We start from the raw sequence: 18,635 nt of genomic DNA, 5'->3' as shown, positions 1-18,635 counted from the left end.
GGTATCTGCAGCAAATACCAGATATAGCTCTTAGCTTTACATTGTCGATTGAAGAGAAGGTCCATATGAATCATGATTAATTCATTTATTTCTGAAATGGCCTGACTATTATGTCCACAAGCAACGCAGTGCTTTAATATCCATTATATTTATTGAGTTGTGTGAAGTGGTGCAGTCTAGCAGGTGAGACACGTAGTCTGGATGCTATGAAGCGAACAGCATCATCCAACTAATAACTATTCAATTAAAAAGGGATTATCTATCAAGAGGGTATGAGACCATCGCTCCCACTGAAGGGAGTCATGACCTCCTGTAAAACAATATGTTCGGGAACGAGCCTTAAAGCCAAAACAGTTGACGCATCCTTTGTGATTTTACTAAGCTTCATACGGGACCACATTTAACAGGATGCACATTATTTATATGTTAGAATATTGTCTAATAAATAGCGCCCTCTAGTGTATATGTTGTGCTGGTGTCTGTGGTTGAGGGCCAGAGCCTAAATCGACCGCAGCAGCATCACATGAACACAGTGACCTTAAGGCCCTGACCCTGGGCCTGAAGGGTACTGGTAAACAGCTTCTTATTTTGACTGTCGCCAGAGAAGATGTCCTTGTCCGCTAAGTGTGACTCAACCTTTAGGTTTTCTGCACACACATGTTTTCATGTCAACCCAAACATAGAGAAGGAAAACGCTTTACCACACTGATGAGTCTGGGTTAAGAACGTCCTCTCTGAACCAGCGAGGTACGGAGACGGTATAAAACAGACTGCAGATTGTCATAAGAAGGAGGAACAACATCTGTCGGTTTAGTAAGGATGTTCATAGAACAGCGAGGTACGGAGGGGGTATAAAAGAGACTGCAGGAGCTTCTCTCGCTCAGGGACCTTCAGTTCCCATCCCTGGCTCAGAGGAGACACTTCAACACTATTGTGGAAACTTGAGAAATCTGAACTTAAAGTAGCAACACCTTTGGGTCATCATGAAGAGCGCAAGGAGCACAGAGGCAGACGCTTCTGGCAGGTACCTACACCTTAACTACACTGAACTACCTTACTACAGGTAGTTCAGTGCGATGGCCACGTGGGAATGGGACTGCTGGTCTCCTACAGGGAGCACTTCGGCTTGCTCTGCCGTCTACCTACCAATATACAGTATATAGACGCGTGTGTACATATGTTCACACACACACACACACACACTGCAATCTGCAGTGTGTGTGTGTGAATATGTTCACACACACACACACACACACTCAACTTTTGTACAACGATATTCTTTAACAGAAGCTCGTGTTACCAGCCAAGATCTGATCTTTTGCATTTCACTATAACATTCAAAATATTTTTTATAAAATGTTGCTCCAGTGTTTAAATGTCCTGAATTCAATTGCAAATAAAGTACAAACTTAAAAAAGAAAGAAAAGTCAACTTGCTCATATTTATTTTTTGTTACAAAGTATTTTTACAAAATATAGTCTCACTTTTCACAGTTAAACAATTAATGTTTATCTCCTCCCACCCCAGATTATTAACATGCATCCAGTCCATCCGAACCCAGTAGACCTACGAGCTGGGGGGGCACATCAGCTACTGAACGCCTCAAACATTTACACCACAGGACCGAGCTCCTGGACCCGGTCCAGGGGGACCCGTCCAGGGGACCCGGTCCAGGTCTACTTGACCCGGTACAGGACCTTCCTCTGCATTCGGTGCTGCAGCTCTCCCCTCCTCATCATCAGGTGCAGAACCTTGAGGACGGCGTGCTCCGGGTACTTCTGCAGGGGGAGGAGTCAGGACAGGGGGAGGAGTCAGGACAGGGGGAGGAGTCAGGATCAGAGTCAGGACAGGGGGAGGAGTCAGGATCAGAGTCAGGACAGGGGGAGGAGTCAGGATCAGAGCCAGGACAGGGGGAGGAGTCAGGATCAGAGCCAGGACAGGGGGAGGAGTCAGGATCAGAGCCAGGACAGGGGGAGGAGTCAGGATCAGAGCCAGGACAGGGAGAGGAGCCAGGACAGGGGGAGGAGTCAGGATAAGAGCCAGGACAGGGGTAGGAGTCAGGATCAGAGCCAGGACAGGGGGAGGAGTCAGGATCAGAGTCAGGACAGGGGGAGGAGTCAGGATCAGAGTCAGGACAGGGGGAGGAGTCAGGATCAGAGCCAGGACAGGGGGAGGAGTCAGGATCAGAGCCAGGACAGGGGGAGGAGTCAGGATCAGAGCCAGGACAGGGGCTGACCAACGGTACACTGATACCCTCTCCTCCTGATACAGCAGTAAACATGGTTTAACCCCGCCCCCGTGGAGCGGTTAAAGGCCCTCTGACCTGCTTGGTGAAGTCCTGCACGATGCTGTGCTCAGACACCTGGGAGCCGATGGCGAAGCGGCGCTTCAGCTGCTTCTCGATGCGGGAGATCATCTCCTGGTCCTCCTGCGTGGTGAAGCCCTCCACCCCTGAGGAGACGGGCGTTAGAGTTAGCGTTAGCAGGGCTCTGCACCGGGTTAGGGTTAGCGTTAGCAGGGCTCTGCACCGGGTTAGCGTTAGCCCTAAAGGCTTAGCGTTAGCAGGGCTCTGCACCGGGTTAGTGTTAGCGTTAGCAGGGCTCTGCACCGGGTTAGCGTTAGCCCTAAAGGCTTAGCGTTAGCAGGGCTCTGCACCGGGTTAGCGTTAGCGTTAGCAGGGCTCTGCACCGGGTTAGGGTTAGCCCTAAAGGCTTAGCGTTAGCAGGGCTCTGCACCGGGTTAGGGTTAGCGTTAGCAGGGCTCTGCACCGGGTTAGGGTTAGCGTTAGCAGGGCTCTGCACCGGGTTAGTGTTAGCCCTGAAGGGTTAGCCCTTCAGGGCTAGCGTCAGACGGGCGGCCGGTACCTGAGAGGCTTCCGGACAGAGCGGCGTCCAGCGTGGAGACCTGGAAGAGCCGCAGCGCCTCGTCCACCTCCTCCTCGCCCGCCACCGCCTGCAGCCGCATCTTGGCCAGCGACTCGGCGATGCGGATCACCGCCTCCAGCTGCCTGTTGGACAGAGGGCCCCGTCACCACGCAGCAGAGGGCCCCGTCACCACGCAGCAGAGGGCCCCGTTACCACGCAGCAGAGGGCCCCGTCACCACGCAGCAGAGGGCCCCGTCACCACGCAGCAGAGGGCCCCGTTACCACGCAGCAGAGGGCCCCGTCACCACGCAGCAGAGGGCCCCGTTACCACGCAGCAGAGGCCCCGTCACCACGCGGCAGAGGGCCCCGTCACCACGCGGCAGAGGGCCCCGTCACCACGCAGCAGAGGGCCCCGTCACCACGCGGCAGAGGCCCCGTCACCACGCGGCAGAGGGCCCCGTTACCACGCAGCAGAGGGCCCGTCACCACGCAGCAGAGGGCCCCGTTACCACGCAGCAGAGGGCCCCGTCACCACGCAGCAGAGGCCCCGTCACCACGCAGCAGAGGGCCCCGTACCACGCAGCAGAGGCCCCGTCACCACGCAGCAGAGGGCCCCGTTACCACGCAGCAGAGGGCCCCGTCACCACGCAGCAGAGGGCCCGTTACCACGCAGCAGAGGGCCCCGTCACCACGCGGCAGAGGGCCCCGTCACCACGCGGCAGAGGGCCCCGTCACCACGCAGCAGAGGGCCCCGTTACCACGCAGCAGAGGGCCCCGTCACCACGCGGCAGAGGGCCCCGTCACCACGCGGCAGAGGGCCCCGTCACCACGCGGCAGAGGGCCCCGTCACCACGCAGCAGAGGGCCCCGTTACCACGCGGCAGAGGGCCCACTAGCAGGGACACGCCCACTATCGGCGCCGTCATGGGGGGGGTACCTGATGGTGATGGGGGGGGGTATCAGTTGGGGGGGTACCTGATGGTGATGGGGGGGGGGTATCAGTTGGGGGGGTACCTGATGGTGATGTGGGGGTATCAGTTGGGGGGGTACCTGATGGTGATGGGGGGGGGTATCAGTTGGGGGGGTACCTGATGGTGATGGGGGGGGGTATCAGTTGGGGGGGTACCTGACGGTGATGGGGGGGGGTATCAGTTGGGGGGGTACCTGACGGTGATGGGGGGGGGGTATCAGTTGGGGGGGTACCTGATGGTGATGGGGGGGGGTATCAGTTGGGGGGGTACCTGATGGTGATGGGGGGGGGTATCAGTTGGGGGGGTACCTGACGGTGATGGGGGGGGGTATCAGTTGGGGGGGTACCTGACGGTGATGGGGGGGGGTATCAGTTGGGGGGGTACCTGATGGTGATGGGGGGGGGTATCAGTTGGGGGGGTACCTGATGGTGATGGGGGGGTATCAGTTGGGGGGGGTACCTGATGGTGATGGGGGGGGGGTATCAGTTGGGGGGGTATCAGTTGGGGGGGTACCTGATGGTGATGGGGGGGGGTATCAGTTGGGGGGGTACCTGATGGTGATGGGGGGGGGTATCAGTTGGGGGGGTATCAGTTGGGGGGGTACCTGACGGTGATGGGGGGGTATCAGTTGGGGGGGTACCTGATGGTGATGGGGGGGTATCAGTTGGGGGGGGTACCTGATGGTGATGGGGGGGTATCAGTTGGGGGGGTACCTGACGGTGATGGGGGGGGGTATCAGTTGGGGGGTGTACCTGACGGTGATGGGGGGGGGTATCAGTTGGGGGGGTACCTGACGGTGATGGGGGGGTATCAGTTGGGGGGGTACCTGACGGTGATGGGGGGGGGTATCAGTTGGGGGGGTATCAGTTGGGGGGGTACCTGATGGTGATGGGGGGGGGGTATCAGTTGGGGGGGTACCTGACGGTGATGGGGGGGTATCAGTTGGGGGGGTACCTGATGGTGATGGGGGGGGGGTATCAGTTGGGGGGGTACCTGATGGTGATGGGGGGGGGGTATCAGTTGGGGGGGTACCTGATGGTGATGGGGGGGGGTATCAGTTGGGGGGGTACCTGACGGTGATGGGGGGGTATCAGTTGGGGGGGTATCAGTTGGGGGGGTACCTGACGGTGATGGGGGGGGGTATCAGTTGGGGGGGTACCTGATGGTGATGGGGGGGGGTATCAGTTGGGGGGGTATCAGTTGGGGGGGTACCTGATGGTGATGGGGGGGGGTATCAGTTGGGGGGGTACCTGACGGTGATGGGGGGGTATCAGTTGGGGGGGTACCTGATGGTGATGGGGGGGGGTATCAGTTGGGGGGGTACCTGACGGTGATGGGGATGGACGCCCTCTTGTCGCTCTCCCTCTCGTGCTCCCGCGCCCCGCTCCTCATCACCACGTAGCGGTTCTTCAGCTTCTCCGCCGCCGCCGCCGACAGACGCGGCCCGCACTTCCTGTAGGGGGGGGGTGACATCACATGACCCACGTGTTACGGGCGGCATGCAGACGACCCCCCGTGGGGGGTCATCCTGTCTGAACACTGAGGACGTACGCTGGGTTAGGGGGGGGCACCAGACACCTCCCCAGGCCAGCGGGGCCCGGTGGGGGGGGTCACTCACACGCGGGCGTAGGCGATGTACTTCTTGAAGGTGGCCAGCGGGATCTCCCCCTCCACGGCGTCCGTCTGCGTGTGAGCACTGAGGTGGACGTTCATCACGTGGCGAGCCAGCGTCTGGGGGGGGGGAACGTTATGGTTAGGGTTCTAGAGGGGACCAGGTCATGGTTCTAGAGGGGACCGGGTCATGGTTAGGGTTCTAGAGGGGACCAGGTCATGGTTCTAGGGGGGGACCAGGTCATGGTTCTAGAAGGGAGCAGGTCATGGTTCTAGAGGGGACCAGGTCATGGTTCTAGAGGGGACCAGGTCATGGTTAGGGTTCTAGAGGGGAACAGGTCATGGTTAGGGTTCTAGAGGGGACCAGGTCATGGTTCTAGGGAGGGACCAGGTCATGGTTCTAGAGGGGACCAGGTCATGGTTCTAGAAGGGAGCAGGTCATGGTTCTAGAGGGGACCAGGTCATGGTTCTAGAGGGGACCAGGTCATGGTTAGGGTTCTAGAGGGGACCAGGTCATGGTTAGGGTTCTAGAGGGGAACAGGTCATGGTTAGGGTTCTAGAGGGGACCAGGTCATGGTTCTAGAGGGGACCAGGTCATGGTTAGGGTTCTAGAGGGGACCAGGTCATGGTTAGGGTTCTAGAGGGGAACAGGTCATGGTTAGGGTTCTAGAGGGGACCAGGTCATGGTTCTAGGGAGGGACCAGGTCATGGTTCTAGAGGGGACCAGGTCATGGTTCTAGAGGGGACCAGGTCATGGTTAGGGTTCTAGAGGGGAACAGGTCATGGTTAGGGTTCTAGAGGGGAACAGGTCATGGTTCTAGAGGGGACCAGGTCATGGTTAGGGTTCTAGAGGGGACCAGGTCATGATTAGGGTTCTAGAGGGGAACAGGTCATGGTTCTAGAGGGGGCCAGGTCATGGTTATAGAGGGGAACAGGTCATGGTTAGGGTTCTAGAGGGGACCAGGTCATGGTTAGGGTTCTAGGGGGGAACAGGTCATGGTTAGGGTTATAGGGGGGAACAGGTCATGGTTCTAGAGGGGACCAGGTCATGGTTAGGGTTCTAGAGGGGAACAGGTCATGGTTCTAGAAGGGACCAGGTCATGTTCTAGAGGGGACCAGGTCATGGTCATGGTTCTAGAGGGGACCAGGTCATGGTTCTAGAGGGGAACAGGTCATGGTTAGGGTTCTAGAGGGGACCAGGTCATGGTTAGGGTTCTAGGGGGCAACAGGTCATGGTTAGGGTTCTAGGGGGGACCAGGTCATGGTTCTAGAGGGGCCCAGGTCATGGTTCTAGAAGGGACCAGGTCATGTTCTAGAGGGGACCAGGTCATGGTCATGGTTCTAGAGGGGACCAGGTCATGGTTCTAGAGGGGAACAGGTCATGGTTAGGGTTCTAGAGGGGAACAGGTCATGGTTGTAGAAGGGACCAGGTCATGTTCTAGAGGGGACCAGGTCATGGTTCTAGAGGGGACCAGGTCATGGTTAGGGTTCTAGAGGGGAACAGGTCATGGTTCTAGAAGGGACCAGGTCATGTTCTAGAGGGGACCAGGTCATGGTCATGGTTCTAGGGGGGACCAGGTCATGGTTATAGAGGGGAACAGGTCATGGTTATAGAGGGGAACAGGTCATGGTTCTAAAGGGGACCAGGTCATGGTTAGGGTTCTAGGGGGGAACAGGTCATGGTTAGGGTTCTAGGGGGGAACAGGTCATGGTTCTAGAGGGGACCAGGTCATGGTTAGGGTTCTAGAGGGGAACAGGTCATGGTTCTAGAAGGGACCAGGTCATGTTCTAGAGGGGACCAGGTCATGGTCATGGTTCTAGAGGGGACCAGGTCATGGTTCTAGAGGGGACCAGGTCATGGTTCTAGAGGGGACCAGGTCATGGTTCTAGAAGGGACCAGGTCATAGTTCTAGAGGGGACCAGGTCATGGTTCTAGAGGGGACCAGGTCATGGTTCTAGAGGGGACCAGGTCATGGTTCTAGAGGGGACCAGGTCATGGTTCTAGAGGGGACCAGGTCATGGTTCTAGAGGGGACCAGGTCATGGTTCTAGAGGGGAACAGGTCATGGTTAGGGTTCTAGAGGGCACCAGGTCATGGTTAGGGTTCTAGGGGGGACCAGGTCATGGTTCTAGAGGGGAACAGGTCATGGTTAGGGTTCTAGAGGGGACCAGGTCATGGTTCTAGAGGGGAACAGGTCATGGTTAGGGTTCTAGAGGGGACCAGGTCATGTTCTAGAGGGGACCAGGTCATGGTTCTAGAGGGGAACAGGTCATGGTTAGGGTTCTAGGGGGGAATAGGGTTAGGGTTATACGAGGAATAACTGATGAACTGCAGAGGAGCCCATGCTGGTGGCTACCGAACAGATATCATCACAGGCAGCGGCGGAGCCCAGGTGCATCATGGGAGGCCCTGAACTAGCCCGGACCCCCTCACCATGTCCCTCTGCGTGTCGTGGTGGTCCTTGATGATGAAGATCATGTCGAAGCGGGACAGGATAGTGGGCATGAAGTCGATGTTGTCCTCCCCCTTACTGTCGTCCCAGCGGCCGAACACCGAGTTGGCCGCGGCGAGGACGGAGCAGCGGGAGTTCAGCGTGGTGGTGATGCCGGCCTGGGGGGCAGCGGAGGGGTTACACCACAACACCTTAACCAGTACACCTTAACCAGTACACCCTAACCAGTGTACCTCTCAACAGTGTACCTAGTAAAAACTAAATAAAGTGAAAAATGTGGTAATAATCCTGCTTCCTTTAAGCATGGTCAATTTTTTAAAAAATTGCAATCTGAGGCATTATTCCTTCTTCTTTTTAACATGGATAGGATAGTAAATAATCCCTAACCCGGGATTTACAATTCAGGATGTCTGAATTGCCTGGGGAGAGTTTATAGTCTACACTCTCCCAAGGCAATGCAGACATCCGTATCTTCTTTTTTTTAGTTTGGTAGCGAAATACAGTTTCTGTCGTGTTTTATTTGGCATTTTGTAAATCCATTGATTTAGGTTGGGAGACTCATTGCTCATTGCAAGGGGGGTTTGTTGTAGTCTTTTCGCTCGGTTCTAGCCCTACTGTTGATACGGAGAACCGAGCGAAAAGACTACAACCAAACATAAACATGTCTGCTTCCGGTTTTCGTTTCAATGGGATTTACGGAACGCCAAATAAAACACAACAGAAACTGTATTTCGCTACGATACTTGATGATGTTGTTGATACCGGAATAGTCCTCTAAACATGCGCTGATCACGTCAAGGAAACTTTTTTCTTTTTTTTATCAGCCAATCCGCGGTTGCCTTGCGTCCCGAACCGTGAGGGTGGATCCGTACGGTTCACGGGTAACCCGTGAACCGTTGCACCACTATTAACCAGTAGACCTCTCACCAGTACACCTTAACCAGTATACCTCTAACCAATACACCTTAACCAGTACAGCTTAACCAGTAGACCTTACACCACTAGACGGGACCATCCTAAACCAGTCGGCGTTACACCAGTAGAGGGACACGACAGGGACGGGGGGGGGGTCACCTTGCCCCCCCCCCCCCTAACGACAGGGACGGGGGGGGGGGGTCACCTTGCCCCCCCCCCCCCCCCTAACGACAGGGACGGGGACGGGGGGGTCACCTTGCCCCCCCCCCCCTAACGACAGGGACGGGGACGGGGGGGTCACCTTGCCCCCCCCCCCCCTAACGACAGGGACGGGGACGGGGGGGTCACCTTGGCGATGGAGATGGTCTGCTGCTCCATGGCCTCGTGGATCGCCACGCGGTCGTCCTCCCTCATCTGGGGGGGGGGGGGGGGGGGAGACCGTCAGCACACAAGAGACTCAACACACCACACACAGACACACAACACTCAACAGACACACACACAGCAGACACACAACACACAGCAGACACACAACAGACACACAACACACAGCAGACACACAACACACAGCAGACACACAACACACACCTTTACCCTGACCCTAGCCCCGACCCCGACCCCAGCCCCGACCCTAGCCCCGACCCTAGCCCCGACCCTAGCCCCGACCCTAGCCCCGACCCTGACCCTAGCCCCGGCCCTGGCCCCGGCCCCGACCCCGGCCCCGACCCCGGCCCCGACCCCGGCCCCGACCCCAGCCCCGACCCTAGCCCCGACCCCGGCCCCGACCCCCAGCCCTGACCCTGGCCCCGACCCCCGCCCCGACCCCGGCCCCGGCCCCGGCCCCGACCCCAGCCCCGACCCTAGCCCCGACCCTGGCCCCGACCCTGGCCCCGACCCTGGCCCCGACCCTGGCCCCGACCCTGGCCCCGACCCTAGCCCCGACCCCGGCCCCGACCCCAGCCCAGACCCAGGCCCCGACCCCGGCCCCGACCCTAGCCCCGACCCCGGCCCTGACCCTAGCCCCGACCCTGGCCCCGACCCTGACCCTAGCCCCGACCCTGGCCCCGACCCTGGCCCCGACCCTAGCCCCGACCCTAGCCCCGACCCTGGCCCCGACCCTAGCCCCGACCCTAGCCCCGACCCTAGCCCCGACCCCGACCCTGGCCCCGACCCTAGCCCCGGCCCCGACCCTGGCCCCGACCCTAGCCCCGACCCCAGCCTCCTACCTTGTCGAACTCGTCGATGCAGACCACGCCTCCGTCCGCCAGCACCATGGCTCCGCCCTCCATGATGAAGCCGCGTGTGACGGGGTCCCTGAGGACGGAGGCCGTGAGGCCGGCCGCACTGCTGCCCTTACCGGAGGTGTACACCTGGGGGAGGAGGGCAGAGCGTCAGCACACCCCCACCACCAGGGGGCAGCGGTCCCCCCTAACCCTAACACCTGGGGGAGGAGGGCAGAGCGTCAGCACACCCCCACCACCAGGGGGCAGCGGTCCCCCCCGGGACCCTAACCCTAACACCTGGGGGAGGAGGGCAGAGCGTCAGCACACCCCCACCACCAGGGGGCAGCGGTCCCCCCTAACCCTAACACCTGGGGGAGGAGGGCAGAGCGTCAGCACACCCCCACCACCAGGGGGCAGCGGTCCCCCCTAACCCTAACACCTGGGGGAGGAGGGCAGAGCGTCAGCACACCCCCACCACCAGGGGGCAGTGGTCCCCCTAACCCTAACACCTGGGGGAGGAGGGCAGAGCGTCAGCACACCCCCACCACCAGGGGGCAGTGGTCCCCCCTAACCCTAACACCTGGGGGAGGAGGGCACAGCGTCAGCACACCCCCACCACCAGGGGGCAGTGGTCCCCCCTAACCCTAACACCTGGGGGAGGAGGGCAGAGCGTCAGCACACCCCCACCACCAGGGGGCAGCGGACCCCCCCGGGCGGATGTCCGACCGCTCTCTAATCAAGAGGAAACCATTTCTAAACTGAAGACATTGAGCCCAGAATACGTTGAAGCCTCATCAGGACTGTCCTACACTCATCTGAGGAACCAGCAGAGGGCTAGAGTTAGGGTTAGGGTTAGCCCCAACTCTAGCCCTCTACTGGTTCTACACTCAGTCATCTCACGAACCAGCAGAGGGCTAGAGTTAGCCCTAACCCTAGGGTTAGGGCGCTAACCCTAGAGGGGAGGTCTAGATATAGACTATATAGAGCACTAACCCCGATGGGGGAGCAGCGCTCCACGAACTTCAGCAGCTGGGACTTGGCAGTTCCCGGGTCTCCCAGCATCAGCAGGTTGATGTCCCCTCGGCGGGTCAGCCCGTCTGGGAGCCTAGGGGGGAGAGGACACTAAGCACCCAGCGAGAGACACAGGCAGAGAGAGAGAGCGAGAGACACAGGCAGAGAGAGAGAGAGCGAGAGACACAGGCAGAGAGAGAGAGCGAGAGACACAGGCAGAGAGAGAGAGCGAGAGACACAGAGAGAGAGAGAGAGACACAGGCAGAGAGAGAGAGCGAGAGACACAGGCAGAAAGAGAGAGCGAGAGACACAGGCAGAGAGAGAGAGCGAGAGACACAGGCAGAGAGAGAGAGAGAGAGACACAGGCAGAGAGAGAGAGCGAGAGACACAGACAGAGAGAGAGAGAGAGAGAGACACAGGCAGAGAGAGAGGAGAGCGAGAGACACAGGCAGAGAGAGAGAGAGCGAGAGACACAGGCAGAGAGAGAGAGAGCGAGAGACACAGGCAGAGAGAGAGAGAGCGAGAGACACAGGCAGAGAGAGAGAGAGCGAGAGACACAGGCAGAGAGAGAGAGAGAGACACAGGCAGAGAGAGAGCGAGAGACACAGGCAGAGAGAGAGAGCGAGAGACACAGGCAGAGAGAGAGAGCGAGAGACACAGGCAGAGAGAGAGCGAGAGACACAGGCAGAGAGAGAGCGAGAGACAGGCAGAGAGAGAGAGCGACACAGACAGACAGACAGAGAGAGAGCGAGACAGACAGACAGACAGACAGACAGACAGACAGAGAGAGAGCGAGACAGACAGACAGACAGACAGAGAGAGAGCGAGACAGACAGACAGACAGACAGACAGACAGAGAGAGAGCGAGACAGACAGACAGACAGACAGACAGACAGACAGACAGACAGACAGACAGACAGACAGACAGACAGACCTCTTGCGCGAGCCCCCAAACAGCAGGCAGGTGATGGCCTTCTTGAGGTCCTCGCTGCCGTAGATGGAGGGGGCGAGGGAGGCCGCCAGGGAGCCGTACACATCGGGGGAGGCGGCCAGCGAGCGGAGCTCCTCCTCCTCCTGGGGGGTCACGGAGCCTGTTGCCCCTCGGCCTGGGGGGGGGGGGGGGGGGGGGGGCTTTAGTCCCTTCATCGAGTCACAGGTGGTTCTGCACCTACATCACACACCCCCTGGCTGGACGGTTACACCCAATAACCAACTGAACCTAACCCTAACCCTACATCACACACCCCCTGGCTGGACGGTTACACCCAATAACCAACTGAACCTAACCCTAAGCTTAACCCTAACCCTACATCACACACCCCCTGGCTGGACGGTTACACCCAATAACCAACTGAACCTAACCCTAACCCTAACCCTACATCACACACCCCCTGGCTGGACGGTTACACCCAATAACCAACTGAACCTAACCCTAACCCTACATCACACACCCCCTGGCTGGACGGTTACACCCAATAACCAACTGAACCCAACCCTAACCCTAACCCTAACCCTACATCATACACCCCCTGGCTGGACGGTTACACCCAATAACCAACTGAACCCAACCCTAACCCTAACCCTAACCCTACATCACACACCCCCTGGCTGGACGGTTACACCCAATAACCAACTGAACCTAACCCTAACCTACATCACACACCCCCTGGCTGGACGGTTACACCCAATAACCAACTGAACCCAACCCTAACCCTAACCCTACATCACACACCCCCTGGCTGGACGGTTACACCCAATAACCAACTGAACCTAACCCTAACCCTACATCACACACCCCCTGGCTGGACGGTTACACCCAATAACCAACTGACCCTAACCCTACATCACACACCCCCTGGCTGGACGGTTACACCCAATAACCAACTGAACCTAACCCTAAGCTTAACCCTAACCCTACATCACACACCCCCTGGCTGGACGGTTACACCCAATAACCAACTGAACCTAACCCTAACCCTAACCCTGGCTGGACGGTTACACCCAATAACCAACTGAACCTAACCCTAACCCTAACCCTGGCTGGACGGTTACACCCAATAACCAACTGAACCTAACCCTAACCCTACATCACACACCCCCTGGCTGGACGGTTACACCCAATAACCAACTGAACCTAACCCTAACCCTACATCACACACCCCCTGGCTGGACGGTTACACCCAATAACCAACTGAACCTAACCCTAAGCTTAACCCTAACCCTACATCACACACCCCCTGGCTGGACGGTTACACCCAATAACCAACTGAACCCAACCCTAAGCTTAACCCTAACTCAACACCCAACTCATCCCTAACTCAACCACTAATTCAACCCTAACCCAATAACTAACTCAACTCGATAACCAAATCAACCCTAACCCTAACTCAACTCAACTCAATAACTAGCTCAACCCGATAAACCCCCCCCCGGCGAGGACCCACCTGCTCCGTCCGTGTCCACCTGGATGCCGACCACCCTCAGGTACGACGCCCGGATCCCGACCCCGGCCGACTTGTCGTGACCTTTGGCCTTCATGGCCGCCACCTTCTTGATGGAGAAGATGCCCATGATGGTGACGCGGTTACCGGGGACGACGCGGTCACACAGGTACCTGAATGGGGAGGCAGGAAGCGGGCAGTTAACGAGGTGGAGGCAGGAAGCAGTGGTTAACGAGGTGGAGACAGGAAGCAGTGGTTAACGAGGTGGAGGCAGGTCGTGGGCGTTAACAAGGTGGAGGCAGGAAGCAGCGGTTAACGAGGTGGAGGCAGGTAGTGGGCGTTAACGAGGTGGAGGCAGGAAGCAGTGGTTAACGAGGTGGAGACAGGAAGCAGTGGTTAACGAGGTGGAGGCAGGTAGTGGGCGTTAACGAGGTGGAGGCAGGAAGCAGTGGTTAACTAGGTGGAGGCAGGTAGTGGGCGTTTACGAGGTGGAGACAGGAAGCAGTGGTTAACGAGGTGGAGACAGGAAGCAGCGGTTAACGAGGTGGAGGCAGGTAGTGGGTGTTATCGAGGTGGAGGCAGGAAGTGGGCGTTAACGAGGTGGAGACAGGAAGCAGTGGTTAACGAGGTGGAGGCAGGAAGTGGGCGTTAACGAGGTGGAGGCAGGAAGTGGGCGGTTAATGAGGTGGAGGCAGGTAGTGGGCGGTTAACGAGGTGGAGGCAGGAAGTGGGCGTTAACGAGGTGGAGGCAGGTAGTGGGCGTTAACGAGGTGGAGACAGGAAGTAGTGGTTAACGAGGTGGAGGCAGGTAGTGGGCGTTAACGAGGTGGAGGCAGGTAGTGGGCGTTAACGAGGTGGAGGCAGGAAGTGGGCGTTAACGAGGTGGAGGCAGGAAGCAGCGGTTAACGAGGTGGAGACAGGAAGCAGCGGTTAACGAGGTGGAGACAGGAAGAAGGCGGTATCGAGGTGGAGGCAGACGGGTGGAGGCAGACGGGTGGAGGCGGACGGGTGGAGGCAGACGGGTGGAGGCAGACGGGTGGAGGCAGACGGGTGGTGTTCTGCTGAACGAGGATCAGACGGAGGAGGCGGAGTCTCCAGAGGGCGTACCGGTCGCAGTAGAGCTGCAGGTGGCGGGGCATCTCGCCGTGGGGAACGGCGTCCGGTGCCTCCTGCAGCCGCAGCGTCTGGAAGTCCACGCACAGGCAGCGGTCGGGGAGGATGAAGTACGGGTCCAGGGGGCACTTCACCCGGCCCGCGTTCTCCCTGCAGGAGGAACATATGATGAGGAGGAGGAGGAGGAGGGTCTGTCTGTCTAGGCAAGTCTTCGGGTTTGCCTTGCATCCACACCTCATAACATCAGTATGTTAAATGATTTAGACCCTGCTGCTAAATGATTCCCGAGGTCTTAATCCTGTTCTAATCTGGTGTCTGTGGCCCGTCCCATGGGCTGACGACCCCCCGCCCCCACTCACGTGTTGCACTTGCGGGGCAGGGCGTACCCCTGCAGCCCCGGGGGCAGCGGGATGTTGCTGATGACCGAGCGGCAGCCGCGGCACTGGAGGCAGACGCGGGTGGCCTTGGCCCGCACCGCCGTGGCCGAGATGATGATCCCCGGGACCTTCACCAGGCGGGACACCTGCTCGGACTGGGGAGGGACGAGGCGTTCATCACACCTGGACCTGGACCCTGCACAACACCCCCTTAGCCCCGACCACTCACTGTGGGGTACGTCCTGGCACTGGACGTACACCCCACAGTAAGTTAACCCTAGTTAGGGTTAACTCACTGTGGGGTACGTCCTGGCACTGGACGTACACCCCACTGGACGTACACCCCACTGGACGTACACCTGGCACTGGACGTACACCTGGCACTGGACGTACACCCCACTGGACGTACACCTGGCACTGGACGTACACCCCACTGGACGTACACCTGGCACTGGACGTACACCCCACTGGACGTACACCTGGCACTGGACGTACACCTGGCACTGGACGTACACCTGGCACTGGACGTACACCCCACTGGACGTACACCTGGCACTGGACGTACACCTGGCACTGGACGTACACCCCACTGGACGTACACCCCACTGGACGTACACCCCACTGGACGTACACCCCACTGGACGTACACCCCACTGGACGTACACCTGGCACTGGACGTACACCTGGCACTGGACGTGTACGTCCGACGTCCTACCTGTACGTCCTGGCACTTGGAATCAGAACTTAGCATGTTGCAGCCTCTCATCCTATCTGTGTTGTATAGGGTTAGGGTTAACCTAGTGATGGTTAGTGCCTGTATACGGGGAGCGGGTTAATCTATTGATGGTTAGTGCTTGTACACGGGGAACAGGTTAACCTAGTGATGGTTAGTGCCTGTACACGGGGAACAGGTTAACCTAGTGATGGTTAGTGCCTGTATACGGGGAGCGGGTTAATCTATTGATGGTTAGTGCCTGTACACGGGAAGCAGGTTAACCTAGTGATGGTTAGTGCCTGTACACGGGGAACAGGTTAAACTAGTGATGGTTAGTGCCTGTACACGGGGAACAGGTTAACCTAGTGATGGTTAGTGCCTGTACACGGGGAACAGGTTAACCTAGTGATGGTTAGTGCCTGTACACGGGGAACAGGTTAACCTAGTGATGGTTAGTGCCTGTACACGGGGAACAGGTTAACCTAGTGATGGTTAGTGCCTGTACACGGGGAACAGGTTAAACTAGTGATGGTTAGTGCCTGTATACGGGGAACAGGTTAACCTAGTGATGGTTAGTGCTTGGTTCTATGAACATCCTTTCTGGACCCACAGAGATGGTGTTGTACTTCTTCCTCCTGGCGAATGGACTGATTGGAAGAGGCTCTGGATAAAAGCCCCCAGTGTCATGTGGTGCTGGGGGGAGGTAGGGTTGGGGGGGGGGGGTTATGGTAGGGGGGGGGGGGGTTAGGGTGGGGGGGGGGGTACCTTAAGGCTGCGGATGGAGGTGGGGTGGGCGTCGCTCTTCAGCAGCACCTGGATGTCCTGCACAGTCTCCTCCCCCAGGGGGCGGGGCCTCGTCACCTCATCAGCCACGTCCTTCGCCGCCTCCTCCAGCTGTGATTGGTCAGAGAGGGGTTAGAAACTAACCCACCTTGTTGTGAATCACGGGGCGATGTTATGATCTCAGGAACGGAAGCTCTTCATCATAACTGGGCCTCATCGACTGGTCCTGACGCCGCCGTCGGGGGGTGGACGGGTGGATGGAAGGCAGTACTTTAAAGCGCTGTATAATGCAGTCCATTTACCATTGACAGTGTACACAAGATTGTACAACGATTCATCTTATATCTGTTTCTGGAATGTTTACGGCATGCAGCGTAGGGTTGGTGGAGTCCGCCCTCACGGTGCTCTCACCAGAGGAAGGTTCTCGGTGGGCAGTTTGTAGAGACAGTCGGACAGGTCCTCGTCGAAGCTGGCCAGGTCCTCAATCTCCACCTCGATCCAGTAGTCCCCGAGGGTGTAGTGCCTCTTCAGCTCATCTCTGAGGAAACACAACGCACTTTGTGTTAACACCATCAGTTGTGTTAACACCATCAGTGTGTGGTAACACCATCAGTGTGTGGTAACACCATCTTTTTGTGTTAACACCATCAGTTTGTGGTACACAACTGATCAGTTGGTTTACAGCGTGGTGAGCACTGTAGAACACGAGGATCATCATGCTAGTATTACAGTCAACCGATACAGGGTCCGGTATTTTAACTAATTTACCGGACAATATCGTGTTTGATGTCTTAAGTTAACAGCAACTTAATATATTGTGTGGTTGAGTCAGCGATTCGTTCATTACATACATTTATTACTTTGTATTCTTAGACTTAGGTCACCGTTCGACATAATAGCTTTATAACCCATTAGTACACCGATCCACTGAGTTATTCATCGTAAACTGATTGATAGGTACCTGTATTTGTACGTGAACCCAGTGCGATCGGTTCCCTCTCGGAATTGCCGCAGGAACTCGCGGAATCGTTTCTTTATCTGAGAGCGTTTGGCCCCCGTCTCGTCTCCGTGTCCCTCTCCTCCACCGAAGCTGTCGCTGTAGAAAACGCCGGGATTATCGAACCCTGACATCCTAACCCTGTCTGTGGTGTGGGCTAAACGTGTGAATTTTCTGTGGATCAAAGCGTAAAAAGGTCCAGAATATGTCACCGACTCTACAAGGAGACGAGCAGTGTCTGATTCGCGGCAAAACTCCTTTCCGTTTTCTTCCCGCGAGTTGATTTCCCCTCCTTCAATGTCTGATTGGTGGAAAGAACCCATGCGCAGTATTGATTGGTCAGCGGACGTCATGTGTCCGAGATATGAGGGTGGGGCATTCATCGAGTTTGGCGCGAAAAAGACAAGAGGGAAGTCGGTGGGAGGAGACAAAATAAAAAACAAAGAAAAACTAAATCCAAATGGATGAGTTAATTTACTGCAGAAGTTCCTTGGTTCGTTTCTTTGGAATCTCCATGAAAACACGGAATCAGTTATTGAGATCACGCTTCTGGGTTGAGACCGTCATGTGTCATGTAATAAGATAAAAAGGTTTAGTACATTCTAATATTTTCGGTTTGTTTAAACACCTGCCTCGCAGTACATAACCATGGTAATAGATCATGTTGCCCTTTATTTTAATTATTTTAATTATTTTGCTGAACTTGTAAGATAGCCAAGAGCGTTCTTCACATCCGGATATTCCATTACTATTTATAGAGCGAAGGAACGTTTTAAAATTCTTTCATAACTTCTCTGAATGGTTGACGTGTGGCTGACGCCTGGCATGGAACCCGCCCCTATTGGATAAACGGTTTGGATTGGCCCAACCCAGGACTGCCAATCTAAAGGGCAGCCGGAAGAACAGGAGAAACTCGCAGCTTCGACGGTTTTCGGGCTTATCCCTCTTCTGCCACAGTACCAAACAATAGCTTATAAAGTTGAATACGTTAATGCCATTAGTTAAGAACTTTACAAACCAATATAAAGCACTCGCCACGTTCCTAGGCCTTCATTAATTGTAACAATGTCATTTATAATATAGCAATATTTGGAAGAGTTTGATAGTAATATGCATGATGTGTATATCAGAATAAAAAAATATTTGTTTTACATGATGCAAGA

The 18,635-nt window shown here is 56.8% G+C and overlaps 1 protein-coding gene across 1 annotated transcript; it reads right to left on the bottom strand.

Annotated features, from left to right (window-relative positions):
• Positions 1–1,406: 1,406 nt before the first annotated feature.
• Positions 1,407–17,764, bottom strand: mcm5 (minichromosome maintenance complex component 5). The gene is made up of 16 exons (XM_056584895.1): positions 17,437–17,764; positions 16,887–17,013; positions 16,458–16,586; positions 14,960–15,132; positions 14,595–14,750; positions 13,491–13,660; positions 11,981–12,152; positions 11,029–11,140; positions 10,039–10,182; positions 9,161–9,226; positions 7,879–8,055; positions 5,453–5,565; positions 5,159–5,287; positions 2,865–3,007; positions 2,324–2,451; positions 1,407–1,778 (listed from the first exon to the last, which is right to left on the bottom strand). The coding sequence occupies exons 1-16, from the start codon at positions 17,604–17,606 to the stop codon at positions 1,677–1,679; spliced, it is 2,211 nt and encodes a 736-aa protein (XP_056440870.1). The 5' UTR covers positions 17,607–17,764; the 3' UTR covers positions 1,407–1,676.
• Positions 17,765–18,635: the final 871 nt, after the last annotated feature.

Source organism: Gadus chalcogrammus, unplaced genomic scaffold (assembly GCF_026213295.1).
Source record: "Gadus chalcogrammus isolate NIFS_2021 unplaced genomic scaffold, NIFS_Gcha_1.0 GACHA024, whole genome shotgun sequence".
NCBI classification, from domain to species: Eukaryota; Metazoa; Chordata; class Actinopteri; order Gadiformes; family Gadidae; genus Gadus; species Gadus chalcogrammus.
The sequence above is the reverse complement of the archived record's forward strand: the minus strand, read 5'-3'. Positions and strand labels throughout refer to the sequence as shown.